The 13,945-nt window shown below is 34.4% G+C and overlaps 1 protein-coding gene across 2 annotated transcripts; it reads right to left on the bottom strand.

Annotated features, from left to right (window-relative positions):
- Positions 1-11,551: 11,551 nt before the first annotated feature.
- LOC118741670 lies at positions 11,552-13,913 on the bottom strand. 2 transcript variants are annotated; one of them, XM_036473644.1, is made up of 4 exons: positions 13,383-13,913; positions 12,984-13,120; positions 12,541-12,712; positions 11,552-12,350 (listed from the first exon to the last, which is right to left on the bottom strand). In XM_036473644.1, exons 2-4 carry the CDS (start codon positions 13,111-13,113, stop codon positions 12,035-12,037), a joined length of 618 nt encoding a protein of 205 aa, XP_036329537.1. In that variant the 5' UTR covers positions 13,114-13,120; positions 13,383-13,913; the 3' UTR covers positions 11,552-12,034. The 2 variants fall into 2 exon arrangements, with proteins under 2 accessions (XP_036329537.1, XP_036329536.1); XM_036473643.1 differs by lacking the exon at positions 13,383-13,913 and having other exon boundaries at positions 12,984-13,198.
- Between the last annotated feature and the right edge of the window lie 32 nt (positions 13,914-13,945).

Raw genomic sequence — 13,945 nt, forward strand, 5'->3', positions numbered from 1 at the left:
CTACAAAAAGTTCCCAGATCTCACCCAGGAATTCTTGATCAATCAGTCCCTCCTCGTTTTTAGTTAAAACTCTGGAACAGTTGGTCGATTTGCACATTAGGAACAGGATTCCTCGTGACCGCTTGTCGGGAGATCAAATACATATAACAAGGGTAGGTCGGTCGAGGCCGCCTTCATATATAAACACTTCACTTTGGGTGCCTTTATTGTTAATGAAATGGTCTTCAACAATGTACCACCGGCGAAATAGTTAGATTCCTGAGTAACTTGGGCTCGAAGCTGACTTTGTAAGATGTATACACTGTATAATAAGTCGAAGATTTAACGCGGCAGAGTAAGGTGGTGCCACCAACTAGCAGCACGCCCCGGAGTGGAGTTATCTCACTTTTTTGTTTGGATTGTGGTCTTAAAAAATCCGCCGTAGGAGTTAGCGGGTAGACAGGCAAATTTGTGTATACCCTCTGCGACTAAACTCAAGGGTACTTAAACCTGATGCCGAGATGTAAACTGCGGACTTCCTGAAAATCCTAGTAAAAGGGAAGTCGAATTATTCACTAGGAGGTGTAAGGTGCACCTAGATACTCTTGCCTCGGTCGAAGGCCACTACCTGGCACTTTCTGACAGGGTCAATTACTGGAAGCTGTCATTGAGAGAGCAAGGAAAGATTCAATGGCTCGATTTCATCCCTCTTAATCCATGCACACCCCATCAAGGAATGAGTAGATGGGAGCAGTGGTTGGAGGGGAGGCAGCGGTGAACTTTTACATGGATGGCTTCCAGATCACTTTAGTGTTTTTCATGCTAAGGTTGTCTGCTGTTGGCGCGACGGCGTTAATAGAGGTTAACATCTATTCAGACATCCAGGCGGCAAAGAGAGCCCTAGGCTCATTTATGGTACGTAGGAAAACATCTTGATTTGACTTTGGGTCGCAACAGAATATTACCTTGTCAGACTTTTATGGTGGTTGATAGCGCAGGAAACTTTGTGGCTGATGCATTGTCCAGAGGCGACACCCACGAGCCATTGATGCCATGAAAAGAGAGCGTGGAAGTTTCCTTTACTACTTGCGGAGATGGGCCTTGGGTCAAATCAGCGAATGCTGGTGTATTGACAGCCCAGTGTCCTATCGGGGTTCATGCAGTGCGATTAAATATCACAAGAAATCGATTTGCGGCTCCGACATGGAGGATGACGAGGTGGAATCCGCTTAGACTGCCCAGCTTTTGCTAGATTGCGGCTAAGGCATCTGTCTTCGTATTTGCCGACAAGTCCGGAGGAGGTCTCCGAGGCTTACAATCTTCCGCCTGCAAAGTTAACTTAACAGTTATCGTTCCCAGTCGTAATAAGAAGGACCAAAGCTCACGGTCCAAGTGAGGCTATCAACTTAATCTAACTCCCCAAAAGGAGTGTTACAAGCAAAAAAAAAAGTAGAATTTGGTAAGTCATCCAGAAAGGCAGTGGAAATTAGTTAGTTTTCAGCTTATCTTTGCGGACTATGTTTTTCTATATTACACAAGGATTTGTTAATTTCTGCTGTCAGAGCAGGAAAGGGCAAACATTTATTAACATTTTAACTCATTTATTTGCATTTCAGTGCAGAAAAAAAAACGAATTATTACAAAACTCATCAATCCGGCTAATTGCCAAAGTTGTTTGGCCATTCGAAGTTGTTTGGCCTTTCAAACCAAAACCACTTCCGTTATAAATAATGAATTTTGAAACTAAAAAATTTAAAATGAAAACAAATACAAAGGGGAATTTGAATATTGCATTAGCAGTCGTCCAGCAGAGCTATAGATTTCGACTGGTGCTTATGCAAAATCATTCCAAGTTAGCCTGTCTACACGACGGCTTTCTTGCCCATGCAACTCGCCCTTCCAGTCTTCTTGGCGCTCACTGCACCAACTGACGCTGATTTACCCTGACAAGCAGCGGAATCCTTTTGATTTTCTTGCACCATCTCTTCTGTGTTTTGTTTAAGTTTATCATTTAGCAGCTGCCTGCCACCAATGCTGCAGTCGCTTCGGCGGCCATTTTGTACAGCTGGCAATTTTTGGATTGCATCTGAGCCGCTCCCTGCCTTTGCCGCCTGATTGTGCTTTCGCAGTCAAATTAGTCTTGGTATTGTTAGCAATACTTCGTTTTTTTTTTGTTAATGTTAAAGTTTTTATTCATTCTTTCTATCTTGGCGATTTTCATGCAATTTAAGTTTGGTTAGCATTGCAAATCTGTGTAGCGCGAATGCAATGGAGGTCGGAATGAAGGAATAGATAGTATGCGCTCGTGAGTTGGTATAACTAAATCGATTTTTTTTGGGTATTTTGCATATGTACATACATTTTAGTGTTTGAGTGCTGATGCGTTTTGCTCTAGCATTCAGGCTACGAATGCCCGCCGCTCACTAAATGATCGATAGCTAGACTGGCGTGAAGCGCAACCGAAATTAATTAAAACTTCAGCGTGTTGTGTTTTTTCCCCGGTTTTCTTTTAATTATTTTGCTCGCCGAGTGAACTCATGAGCGGCAAAATGATTTTTCTTCAATTAGGTTTTTTTAGTGTTTTGTTTATTCATACATTTTACATTTTTGTGTTACAAGTTTTTTTGATGAACCATTTTTTTGTGCGTATTTACAGGCACTTTTGCTCGCGGAATATATTTTTCAGCTGAAAACTATATGAAAGAGATATTAGTAGGACGAGTTACTGTAATTGCTTCTTTGCTTTTTCACTGTTTTAGTATTCCCTCTCCGAGCCATGAATGTTTATCATCTCTTTCTTTTACCACACATTCTGCAGCAAACATTGATATTCATTGGAGGTTTCTAAGAATTCTAAAAATCTGCATCTGATCATATACTAATTCTCTATGCATATTTATATTTTCTAGGTGTTATCTTTAAAATATCTTTACTTCAAAAGGAAAGAGTGACCTTCTGGTTCGTCAGCTAGCAAAAAAATTACATTTTCTAAGTATACAGTCAGTCAATAAAGTTTAGGTACAGCGAATTTTTCACAATACGGACAACTACTTTTTAAATATTTTATATTTCGCAAATTTTTTTATAAAAATATGGTTAATTCTGCAACAAAAACCCCAAAAATCAAAGTTCCAAACCTTGTGCAAAATTAAAGAAAATTCTGCGAAATTTCATTAAAATATTGCACTTTTTATTTACGCTTTCTAGAAGAAAGTTGAGTATGCGGTTTTTTAGCCCATTCAATTTTAGTATAATAAAGTGCAAGTACGAGTATGCTAGGACTTACCATACATTATTTTATAATATTATGGAGAAAATGAGCGACACCTCCAACAAAAAAAATTCTAAAAATCAATGGTAAGTCCTAGCCACCTCAAACTTGCACTTTGTTATACTAAAATTGAATGGGCTAAAAAACTGCATACTCAACTTTTTTCTAGAGAGCGTAAATAAAAGGTGCAATATTTGAATGAAATTTTGCCGAATTTTCTTTAATTTTGCACAAGGTTTGGTACTCTGATTTTTGGGTTTTTTGTTGTAGAATTAACCATATTTTTATAAAAAATTATCGAAAAGTAAAATATTTAAAAAATAGTTCATTTATTTTTCTAAGTATATATATTTAGTTTCGCCTTTGATTTTACTATGAATATTATGTTTTGAATTTAAAGAGATTTACAAATTAAGCGTACAAAGTATCTAAAAGCATGTAATGTAGGTTATTAAAAACATTAATTAATTAAAAAATCAGCTGTATTTTTATAAAAAAATAATTAAAATAAAAATAAAACAAGTAATTTTAAGCAAAAAACAAAACCGACTTCAATTCTCATATAAAAATTTAGGAGTACCGTTAATTTTTTTCATGATCCAATGATCGGATCTAAATCAGATTAGTATGGAACCACCTCTGAGACACAACCATTCCGATGCAAAAAAAATTATCGAAATTGGTTGACGTGGTCCAAAGTTATGCGGCAACATACATAAAAAGAATATATATTCCGACGAACTCATAACCTCCTCCTTTCTGGGAAGTCGGTTAATAAATAGTCAAAACTTTTCAATCGGGCATGTGCTGCAAATCGTACCATTTGAAATCAGTTCGATTTGCAAACTATTTTTGAATATAGATATGTAAGGAAAGAATAAATATTTCAAATGGAAACGGCGAGAAACACATCATAATCTATAAAAACGTCTTCTAAATTGTCAGCGCGACTCGTTTTCCTACTATAGATCTCCCTAAAGTTTTTAAGGTCCTTGTTCAAACTAAATCCGCTTATTATTCATTCAGCAACCTTAAAATAATAAACAGTTTAAGTTCGAAATGAAGCAGAATCAAACTTAACCTGAACTATATGTTTTTGTATTTAATTAAAATCAAAGTACAATTTTTAAAACCAATTTATTTTAAAATGCGCAAAGTGCTTTTGGTTTTGAACTCAGATTTTTAATAAGGAAGAAACATACTTTTTTTCAGTACTGTCAAATTTAAAAGCGCTTTGCGCATTTAAAAAATAATAATTTTGAAAACTACACTTGCAAAAAACAGAGGTTATTTTAGTTTTTTTAAAACATAGTTTTTTTTGAAACATCTAATTAAGAAAAAGAGTACACCAAAAAAATAAATAAACTTAATTTTAAGTAATAGAAAAAACAAAATAACGAAATATAATACCGCTTTCTTACAGTAATAATTTGAATTTCTCCGTTTTGAAAAAAAAAATATTGTTCAACTTTGTCAAGTTTGGACACGCATATCTCCCAGACGAAATACGATAGAAAGCTGAAAACTTAACCCCAAATATAGAATTTAAGCAGGAATAAATCTGCGTTTTTATTTAAAAAAAAAAAAACATTTTTTTTAATTTGAGATTTGAGCACGCTTGGCCCCAGTGCGCGATATTAAGACTGGTTTTCACTGTGTCATATTTTGACGCCAAAATTTGGCGACATATTTTGACACAACTTTATCTCCTTTATCCATACCTTCACCGATGATATTATGACAGATAGCCGATTTAGTAGCGCATGTACATGACTAAAGACCTATCCTGATCCAAATCAATCGCTTTTTAATACCATTTGACAATGTGTTTTCACTTATTTGACGAAAAATGCCACTGAATTTGACATAGTGAAAACCAGCGTTTAGACTTTCTTAAAAACAAGTAAAAGCATCGCAAGTCGTAAGTGATTTTCACTGCTGTGTGTGATCGGTATGTAAACCGGTACACAATTTAATGGTTTTTGCCGCTTACATAAAGGAGCTAGTATATGACAAAAAATTATATCTGAACAATAAGTGGTATGGGAGATATAGCTTATAAGGCACCGAGGCATAAGTAGAGAATACCCACCGTTTCGGTAGATAAAAACGAGGAGGGGGATTTAATAGAGTTTTAAATGTTGAGCACGCATATACCACTTTTGTATTGCGGAAATAAAAATTGTGGAAGATATTTAGGGTTAAAGATGAAATTTTGGATTTCGGAAACTGTCAATATCTTCGAAACCAATTAATCGTTTCAAAAATTAAGCACCACATTCAAAAGGTATTGTAAACGTCTTTCATTTGTTATACATATTTTGTGAATTTGTGTATGATATTTGTGGAAAAAAGAGACTTAATAAAAATTAACGCAAACAAATTTGGTTTTATGGATTTGTTTCCATATATATTTTCTGAAATGCATATTTAATTTTCTTTTGATTGATGTATTATATGACTACTTTATCTTTGCATTTTACTATATATTGTGCTTTTTACTTTGTCTCGACTGACCAATCTGGCGATTTTTTTACAGCATTACTTTACAATTGATTTTAACTAATGTTCTGTGCAAAAAGTGTTCAACCCCTCTTCTTCGGCTACATAGAAAGGAGAATTCTACCTAGTGAGGGTTATGTATAATCCCTAAGCGCGGCCTAAGGCCGCCTACGCAGAAAGCTGTTCCCTGCAAAATGTGTTTAGCCCCTCTTCTTCGGCAACATAGAAAGGAGACTTCTACTCCCTAAATTCTCTGCAAAAGGTTTGCAGCAATTTATGGCTTATGTCTTATTGTCTGAATTATTTTATACACCGTATGCACAGAAAGAGTGTGAATAGTGAGCATTGAAAAGTTTATGAAAACAAATTTTATATACAATTTATATAGACATATAGTACATATCAAACGAAAGGTAAATAAATTTTCCTTACACCAAAAGTACGATATCAGTATCCTAATAAGGCTACTTTTGAAGCAAAAGGAGTTTAAGAGGAATTTTTTCATATATTTTTATAAAAGCCACTTTTTGTCAGAAATTAGAAACGCAAGTTAAAAGGACGCCAAAAGAAAGTTGTATTAACTTTCCTTAAAACTGTATATTGACTTTTACAACCGCTTAATTAGTTTTCGAGATATTACGGTTTTTAAAAAAGAAAATTTCGATCTTTGACCTTCAATATCTCGCTTAGTCTTAATTCTCGCAAGTAAATTTAAGTACGGTTATAATCAGCACAGAAAGCTCTATCGCCTCCTATTTTTATTTTTCTTCTAGAGAAACGGTGGGTATTCTTTACTTGTATATCAATTGACATTACTTAACGTCACCTTATTTTATTTTGGAATAAAAAAATAAATAAATATTTAGAAATCGCTCTAGGCGCTCAAAACTTTCCATGTATATTATATGGGAAAAAACAACTATTCCTAGAAGTGGTATAGAATTCTTGAAAATCACGATTTTTTGATCCGCAAACTTTGTTAATCTTCAAGCGACTTTCAGTAATATTACCCAATTGTTTATTTAGTTATTTTTTAATATCAACAATTTTTTATAGGTCCCCTATAGGGTTATTATTATTGGAAGTCTAAATATTTTTTAATTTGAAAAGAAAAAATAGCAGTATGTTTTTCGGTGTAGAGCTATGGGGCTAGAGCATTAAAATTCCGAGTAGACTTCATACAGAATTTCCGCAAAAAACTCCAAACCGATTGCTACGTAGGATTCTGGCTACCAACAGTACGAATTACGAGAGACGCCCACGAATTTCGAAATTACGATACGAAACAGCGGGTCACAGCATAGGGATGCTTATGTGGTTTTTTTTTATCTATATAGAAGCACTTCTTAATGGCTTATTGCATGAAATCGAAATTAAGCTATGTCAACGAATTTATTAGTTAAAAACTAGTTAATAACTTGACTGCAAGGACCTTATACTAATAACACTCAAAAATATAATAAAATCGGTTATGCTACTAACTTCTTCCAAACTTACCTTCGTATTCCTGCGATATCTGCTGTTATATGTACATTAGGGAGGTCCAAAGTAATTAAAGTTGGAATTTTAATGTTCTCACTCCCTAGGATTGTTCTATATCAAAAACGGTTCCACTATTTTTTTATTTTGAAATCAAAAAAATATATGGGGAAAAAAGAACTTTTCTAGAAGTGGTATAGAATTCTTGAAAATCAATATTTTTCGATCACAAAACTGTGGTTCTCTTCAGGAGACTTCCAATAACATACCCAGTTGTTTATTTAACAATTTTTTTATACTAAAATTTTTTATCTCACCATTGTAATTTCTGGAATTTTCTGGGGGTTTAGTAATAATCTTCTGAATAGAAAAAGAGTTTTTCGATCGAAAATTATTGATTTTTTATTCGTTTTTTCCCCATATAAAATACATGGAGAACTTTGAGCGCTGTGAGCGACCTCTAAATATTTTTTGATTTCATAACAAAAAATAGGGTTATATTTTTCGCTATAGAACAATCCTAGGGGGTGCGAGCATAAAAATTCCAAATTTACTTTTTCGCATGCATTTTTGGACCACCCTAATGTACATACTACCGTTTTCATTTGCCCGTATGCTTACGTAGATCCTTTAACTCAACAAGCATAAACGTAAGCATGTTTATGTATGTATATATGTGGGATAAAATGCGACCCTGCGCGGCAGCCCACATTTGACGATAACCGAACGAACTGAACGAGCACTTTTTAAATAAAACGGATGATACGACGACAGACAACGCGCGAGGGAGTTGGAAAAGAAAACTGTGCGAACGACGACGTTAAACGGCATCAATATGTACAATTTTTGATTAACCTAATTTATAGTTTTTAATAATTTAAAAATAAACTTTGTAAGAAACTTTAATGTCAAAATAAACATTCAAGGGATATAAATAAATCCCACATAATTGGGGGCTCATCCGTGTTTGTGCCTACGAGCTGAAGTGCCAAAGCGAATTGTGTAAAATACAAATCCGGAACTGAATGCAACGTTATTTGCATAAGTAAAACAAAATGTAAATTTTGTGGAAATAGTTCGCGAGTTTTTCTTTCCTATTCAATGTTTGAATCGATGTATGGACTTACAACATTTTGAACATAACCTCAATGTGAAAAGGGGTGCTCCGCTGGACAGCACAAGTGAACCGAAGTGTGGCGAAGTGAGTTCGCAAAATTCAAACAAGTTCGGCGAGAGTGAGCGAATAATCTAATAAGAATCCGATTATGAAATTGAGGAGTATGCAGTTAGACATTAAGCCCAAAATACAATAGCGCAGTGGCAGTGACAGTGACAGTTTTTAAAATCAGCTGTTACTGCTAATATTGGCAGTGACTGCCGCAGCAAACAAAATACGGCGTTGTCAGTGGCTGCTGTATTTGACATTCCATTATTTGACATTTTATATTATTCTGTGTGCTGGCGGGAACTTCACAAAAAATAAATATTAAATTTTAACTAAAATTTCTAAAATGGTTTCGTTGCTACAAGAGGAAATATTGCTTTTAGATTTAGGGCAATTGTATTATGTGTACAAAAAGTACAAAGCAAAAAGAATTTGGACAAGTGAAATATATACGCAAGAAGAACGGCAAGCCCATGGATTTTTCGAGCAGGCTTATCAAATTATAAAAACTAATGATGATTCCGAGTTCCGAAAGACTACTCGGATGAGCGTAAAGGTTTTCAATTTGTTGGCATCGCTGTTGGAGAAAAAGTTAACAAGTGCCGCTTGGTGTTAACATTAATGTAGGTTTTGGTAGTTTTAACAATACTACATTTACATTTGTATATCTATTTTACAGGTATTTAGCACAAGGTGCAAAGTGGCAAACTATTGCATGGACTTTTCGGATGGGCCTCTCAACTGTGCGCAAAATAGTTTTTGAAACTTGCGAAGCCATTTGGGATGAGTTATGGGCAATTTATTTGCCTCCACCAAATGAATGCGAATGGGAAAGCATAGCTTCGGAATTTCATACAAAGACTGGGCTACCACATTGCGTAGGATGCATCGATGGCAAACACATCAGGATCCGATGTCCACCACGCTCTGGCTCGCTCTATTACAACTACAAAAAATATCATAACATAGTTTTATTAGCTGCTTGTGATCACAATTACTGTTTCACCGCAGTCGATATAGGTGCATATGGCAGTCAGAGCGATGGTGGAATATTGCGAGCCAGCTCTTTCGGCAGTAAAATTATTAATAACACGATAAACTTGCCAAAAAGTGCAATTTTACCTGGGTCTAATAATCAATGCCCTACTTTTTCGTTGGCGACGCTGCCTTCCCACTCCGCAAAAAATTTGATGCGACCATACCCAGGAAGATATCTGCAAGAAGATAAAAATACTTTCAACCAAATTCTGTCAAAAGCAAGATGCAGAATAGAGAATACGTTCGGGATAATGACTATGCGGTGGCGTGTTTTATGCGATGGTTTATTGTGTTATCCACATAATGCAGAAAAAATTGTGAAGGCTATAGTGGTTCTCCACAATTACGTCAAACAAAACGATGTTGAATATTGTCCAAATACGGTGGTAGACCACTATGAAGGTGATGTTCAAGTAGAAGGTCAATGGCGAAACGAAGTCGCCACACTGCCACAAACAAGACTATTTACTCGTTTCAATGCTCCAAAAGACGCTTTCAAAATGCGTGATGTCCTAAAGGATTATATTAATAAATAAATTCACGCTTGTTTTTGTACTTTGTAAGCATGTTTTTAATTCAATTTTATATTATGTGAATAAATAATGTGGTTGTTCACGCTTGCCTGGTTATCAGCTTATCTGGTTAAAAATTATTTTTGTGTAGTGTATTTTATTGTTGTACACTGAATAGAAAATATAATCACATAACCTGATAACCAGGCAAACGTGAACAGCTTAATATTTATAATAATATTAAAATTATAAATTTTTATTAATAATATTAATAATTTCTCGTGTTTTGTACTTTGTAGGCATTTTTTTTAATTCAATAAAGTACACATGTTTCACAAGTTAAAGTGTATATTATGTGAATAAATAATATTGATTATAATATTAAAATTATAAATTTTTATTTATAATAATTATTTTTCGTGTTTTTGTACTTTGTAAGCATGTTTTTAATTCAATAAAGTAATTTTGTTCGTTAAAAGAGTTTAGTTTGGAAAATGGTTATTTTCTTTTTTACATTCTGTATATAAATAAAAATTGACAAAAAAATATTTAATTTTAATTTTTGAAAACAGAAACGTTGTTTTCAAAGTATCAAGGAACTTCAACTGCTTTATATGTAAAGAGTACTTTAAAATGTTGATTACTCGTTTTAGTCATAAAACAAATTACTCAAATATTTTTGTTTTTGGTTAATCAAAATCTTGATTACTCGAGTAACTGAACTTTTGAGTAATCATAATTTCCAATTAATCGAATAACTGAGTTATTTACTTTATGATTAATTAAAATTTTGAATAATCAATTAATCGCACAGCTCGTGTATATTATATTAGTAAATAATTTCTCGTTTGTTTTTGCACTTTTTAAGCATTTTTTACGACGATTTTAAACGATATATAATTCATTAATTAATTTTAGTATGTATGACACATTAATAAAAAAAAATGCATTTAATCATCAAATGATTTATGCATGTAAACTCATGGCCAAAATAATAGAATTTTTTTGCGAAATTCCCGCCAGCACAAAGACAAGTTCATGGGCCTTATGAATAAACACTTAGCAATTGCTTCTTTTTTAATTTCAGACCTTTTACTTAAATTGATTCGAAGAGATCAATTAAAAAGTCAGAAATTTTAAGAAAAAGCAATTGCATAGTTTTTATTCATAAGGCCGCTTATCAACTTTTTTTTCCAACAGCGATGCTAACAAATTGAAAACCTTTACGCTCATCCGAATAGTCTTTTGGAACTCGGAATCATCATTAGTTTTTATAATTTGATAAGCATGCTCGAAAAATCCATGAGCTTGCCGCTCTTCTTGAGTATATAATTCACTTGTCCAAATTCTTTGTGCTTTGTACTTTTCGTACACATAATACAATTGCCCTAAATCTAAAAGCAATATTTCCTCTTGTAGCAACGAAACCATTTTAGTAATTTCAGTAATACTTTATATTATTTTTTTGCGAAATTCCCTCCAGCACAAAGAACATAAAATTTCAAATAATTGGCCATATGAATAAAAAGTAAGCAATTGCTTTTCCTTAAAATTTCAGTCATTTTACTCGATTTATTCAAATAAATTGAAGTAAAAGGTCTGAAATTTTAAGAAAAAGCAATTGCTTAGTTTTTATTCATACAACCCAATGTAAAGAATAATGAAATCTCTAAGATTTTAAAAAATTAATAAACATTAAACAAACAAAAGAAAAATGGCCAAAAATTGTAAAAATTTCGCGCTTCTATTATTTTGGCCATGAGGATATTTACTAAAAGACTGTCATAATCTCTGTTTCCTTTAAACACTTTCCTGAGAAATTCTTTTCTTTAATTTTGACAGGCTTTTAGTAAATCAGCGATATGTATACCAAGGTACATATTACATATTAGGGTACATATATAATAGTAAGGTACATATTACATATTAGGGTACATATTTAATAGTAAGGTACATATTACATATTAGGGTACATATTTAATGGTAAGGTACATATTTCAGTCAGGTTTAGTAATGTTTTACAAAAGATGTTCGATAGAATTAAAATACGTACATACAACTTGCACACGTTTTCATCCAAGAGCATAATTAAATATTAATTTCACTTTGGACAAGTTGAAGTATACCCATTTGTAACTGCGATATCTGCGAAACATCCAATTGTGCTTCTTCAACGGTAAGGGCGATGCTGTCCAAAAATATTCGAAAAGCAGACTTGCGCTCAACGGATGCTCTTACACTTTTCATGGCGGTAAGCAGCTCACATTCTACAGCATTGCTCTTACTTTTCCGAGGCACTGCAGTAGCTGGCGATGAGGAGTTGAATCCGCTTATGTTCATAAATGAACTCGATGCTTCGTCATCGAAAGGAATTTCTTCCTCCGTTAAGAAATTTCCAATTGTGCTGATAAAGAAATTTAATTACATAAATTTTATTAACATATCTTCATTTCGTACGTTTATTAATACACAGAATTAGTTCCCAATATACGTTTTGAGGATTTTATCATGCAATAACCTTTATAAGGAGAACATGTACATATACCACTTTAATATCAAACGTGCGATGTGCTCAAAGTTGAGTGGTAACTTACCTCGTGTTCGATGAATCTACATCCAGCAAGAATAATAGGCTGTCGTAGTTTTTGTATAACTTGGTGTCTGGCGACAACTGCCCACTACCAGACGCAGCCTCGGTGCTCTTCTTTTTATGCACCCGATAGAAGCGGTCGCGGATGCACTTCCACTTTTTTTTCAATACATCAACTGAAAAGAAAAGTGTAAGCCAAAGGGATTACTCGCTTTCCTAGGACATACAATGTTAAAGGGAGTATACAAAAGTCAGATGTGACTTTTTACAACGATTGAACTGTGCTCCTTCTAGTGGGTTGGATAACAAGACCCATGACCCCTCCGCACATTAACCCACAAACAGTGGGCAAATAACTGAACATTTTCCTCTGTTACATATGTATGTATATATTATAATAAAAACTGTACGTGGAGTGAAAGGGTTCACAATCTACCACTGGCTTACCTGGGATGTTTGCTTCCTTTGAAAATTGAAGCCACAAGCGGTCTTTATGCAATTGGTTTTTATAGCCGCCGTGCTTCTTGTCGTAGATGCATGGGTTGTCCCTTACAAATTCTATTATGCGTTCATCCATCGCACTCCTGTGGAGAAGCATACAATTAAAATTATAATAGTTGCGCTCCAGATGCTTCACGATTTGCAGGTTTTACAGGATTTGCAGGAAAAGCTGTTTTCCCCATTAATAAACCTTATGGAAGGTGGTCACCTGAAGCAGCTTCCTGTAAAAACCTGCAAATCTTGAAGCATCAGGAATGCAACTAATATATACATTTATACATAGATATGTATATACACACATACACTGTAAATTAAATAAAAGATTGTGAAAAGTAAGAAACTTACCTATAAAAGGTGCAAAACGCCCGCGGGAAACAGAAAAATGCCAAAAAATAACGCGCCAATTTCACAAAAAATTGTAGTTGTCAGTGACACAAACAGAAGTTGGCTGCGTCTCATTTACGTCAAATTCGACACTTGAAGTTTGCTGCAATGAAGGCAGTGGCAGTGAATTTAGAATTTGGGCTAAGCTGAGCAGTACTGCCAACTGTCACTGCTGTATTGTGTGTCGCTTCATTGCACAGCACAGTTTCTAAAAAAACAGCTGATTTCCAAATACTGCCACTGCCACTGCCACTGCGTTATTGTATTTTGGGCTTTAACAAGCGTAAAAATTTTAACGACGAAGCAGTGGAAAGAGACATAGCGCGAGTGCTATTCCTTTTGGTGCAGCGTTAGAAAAAACTTTGCAAATAAGCAAGTGTGAGCAAGCGCGGCAGTAGGTTGCGCGAGATAAAACTTGGCAAACAAGCAAGTGTGAGCAAGCGCGGCAGTAGGTTGCGCGAGATAAAACTTTGCAAATAAGCAAGTGTGAGCAAGCGCGGCAGTGGTTGCGCGAGATAAAACTT

The sequence above is a fragment of the Rhagoletis pomonella genome, unplaced genomic scaffold (genome assembly GCF_013731165.1).
Source record: "Rhagoletis pomonella isolate Grant_MI unplaced genomic scaffold, Rhpom_1.0 Rhpom_scaffold_00006, whole genome shotgun sequence".
Taxonomy (NCBI): domain Eukaryota; kingdom Metazoa; phylum Arthropoda; class Insecta; order Diptera; family Tephritidae; genus Rhagoletis; species Rhagoletis pomonella.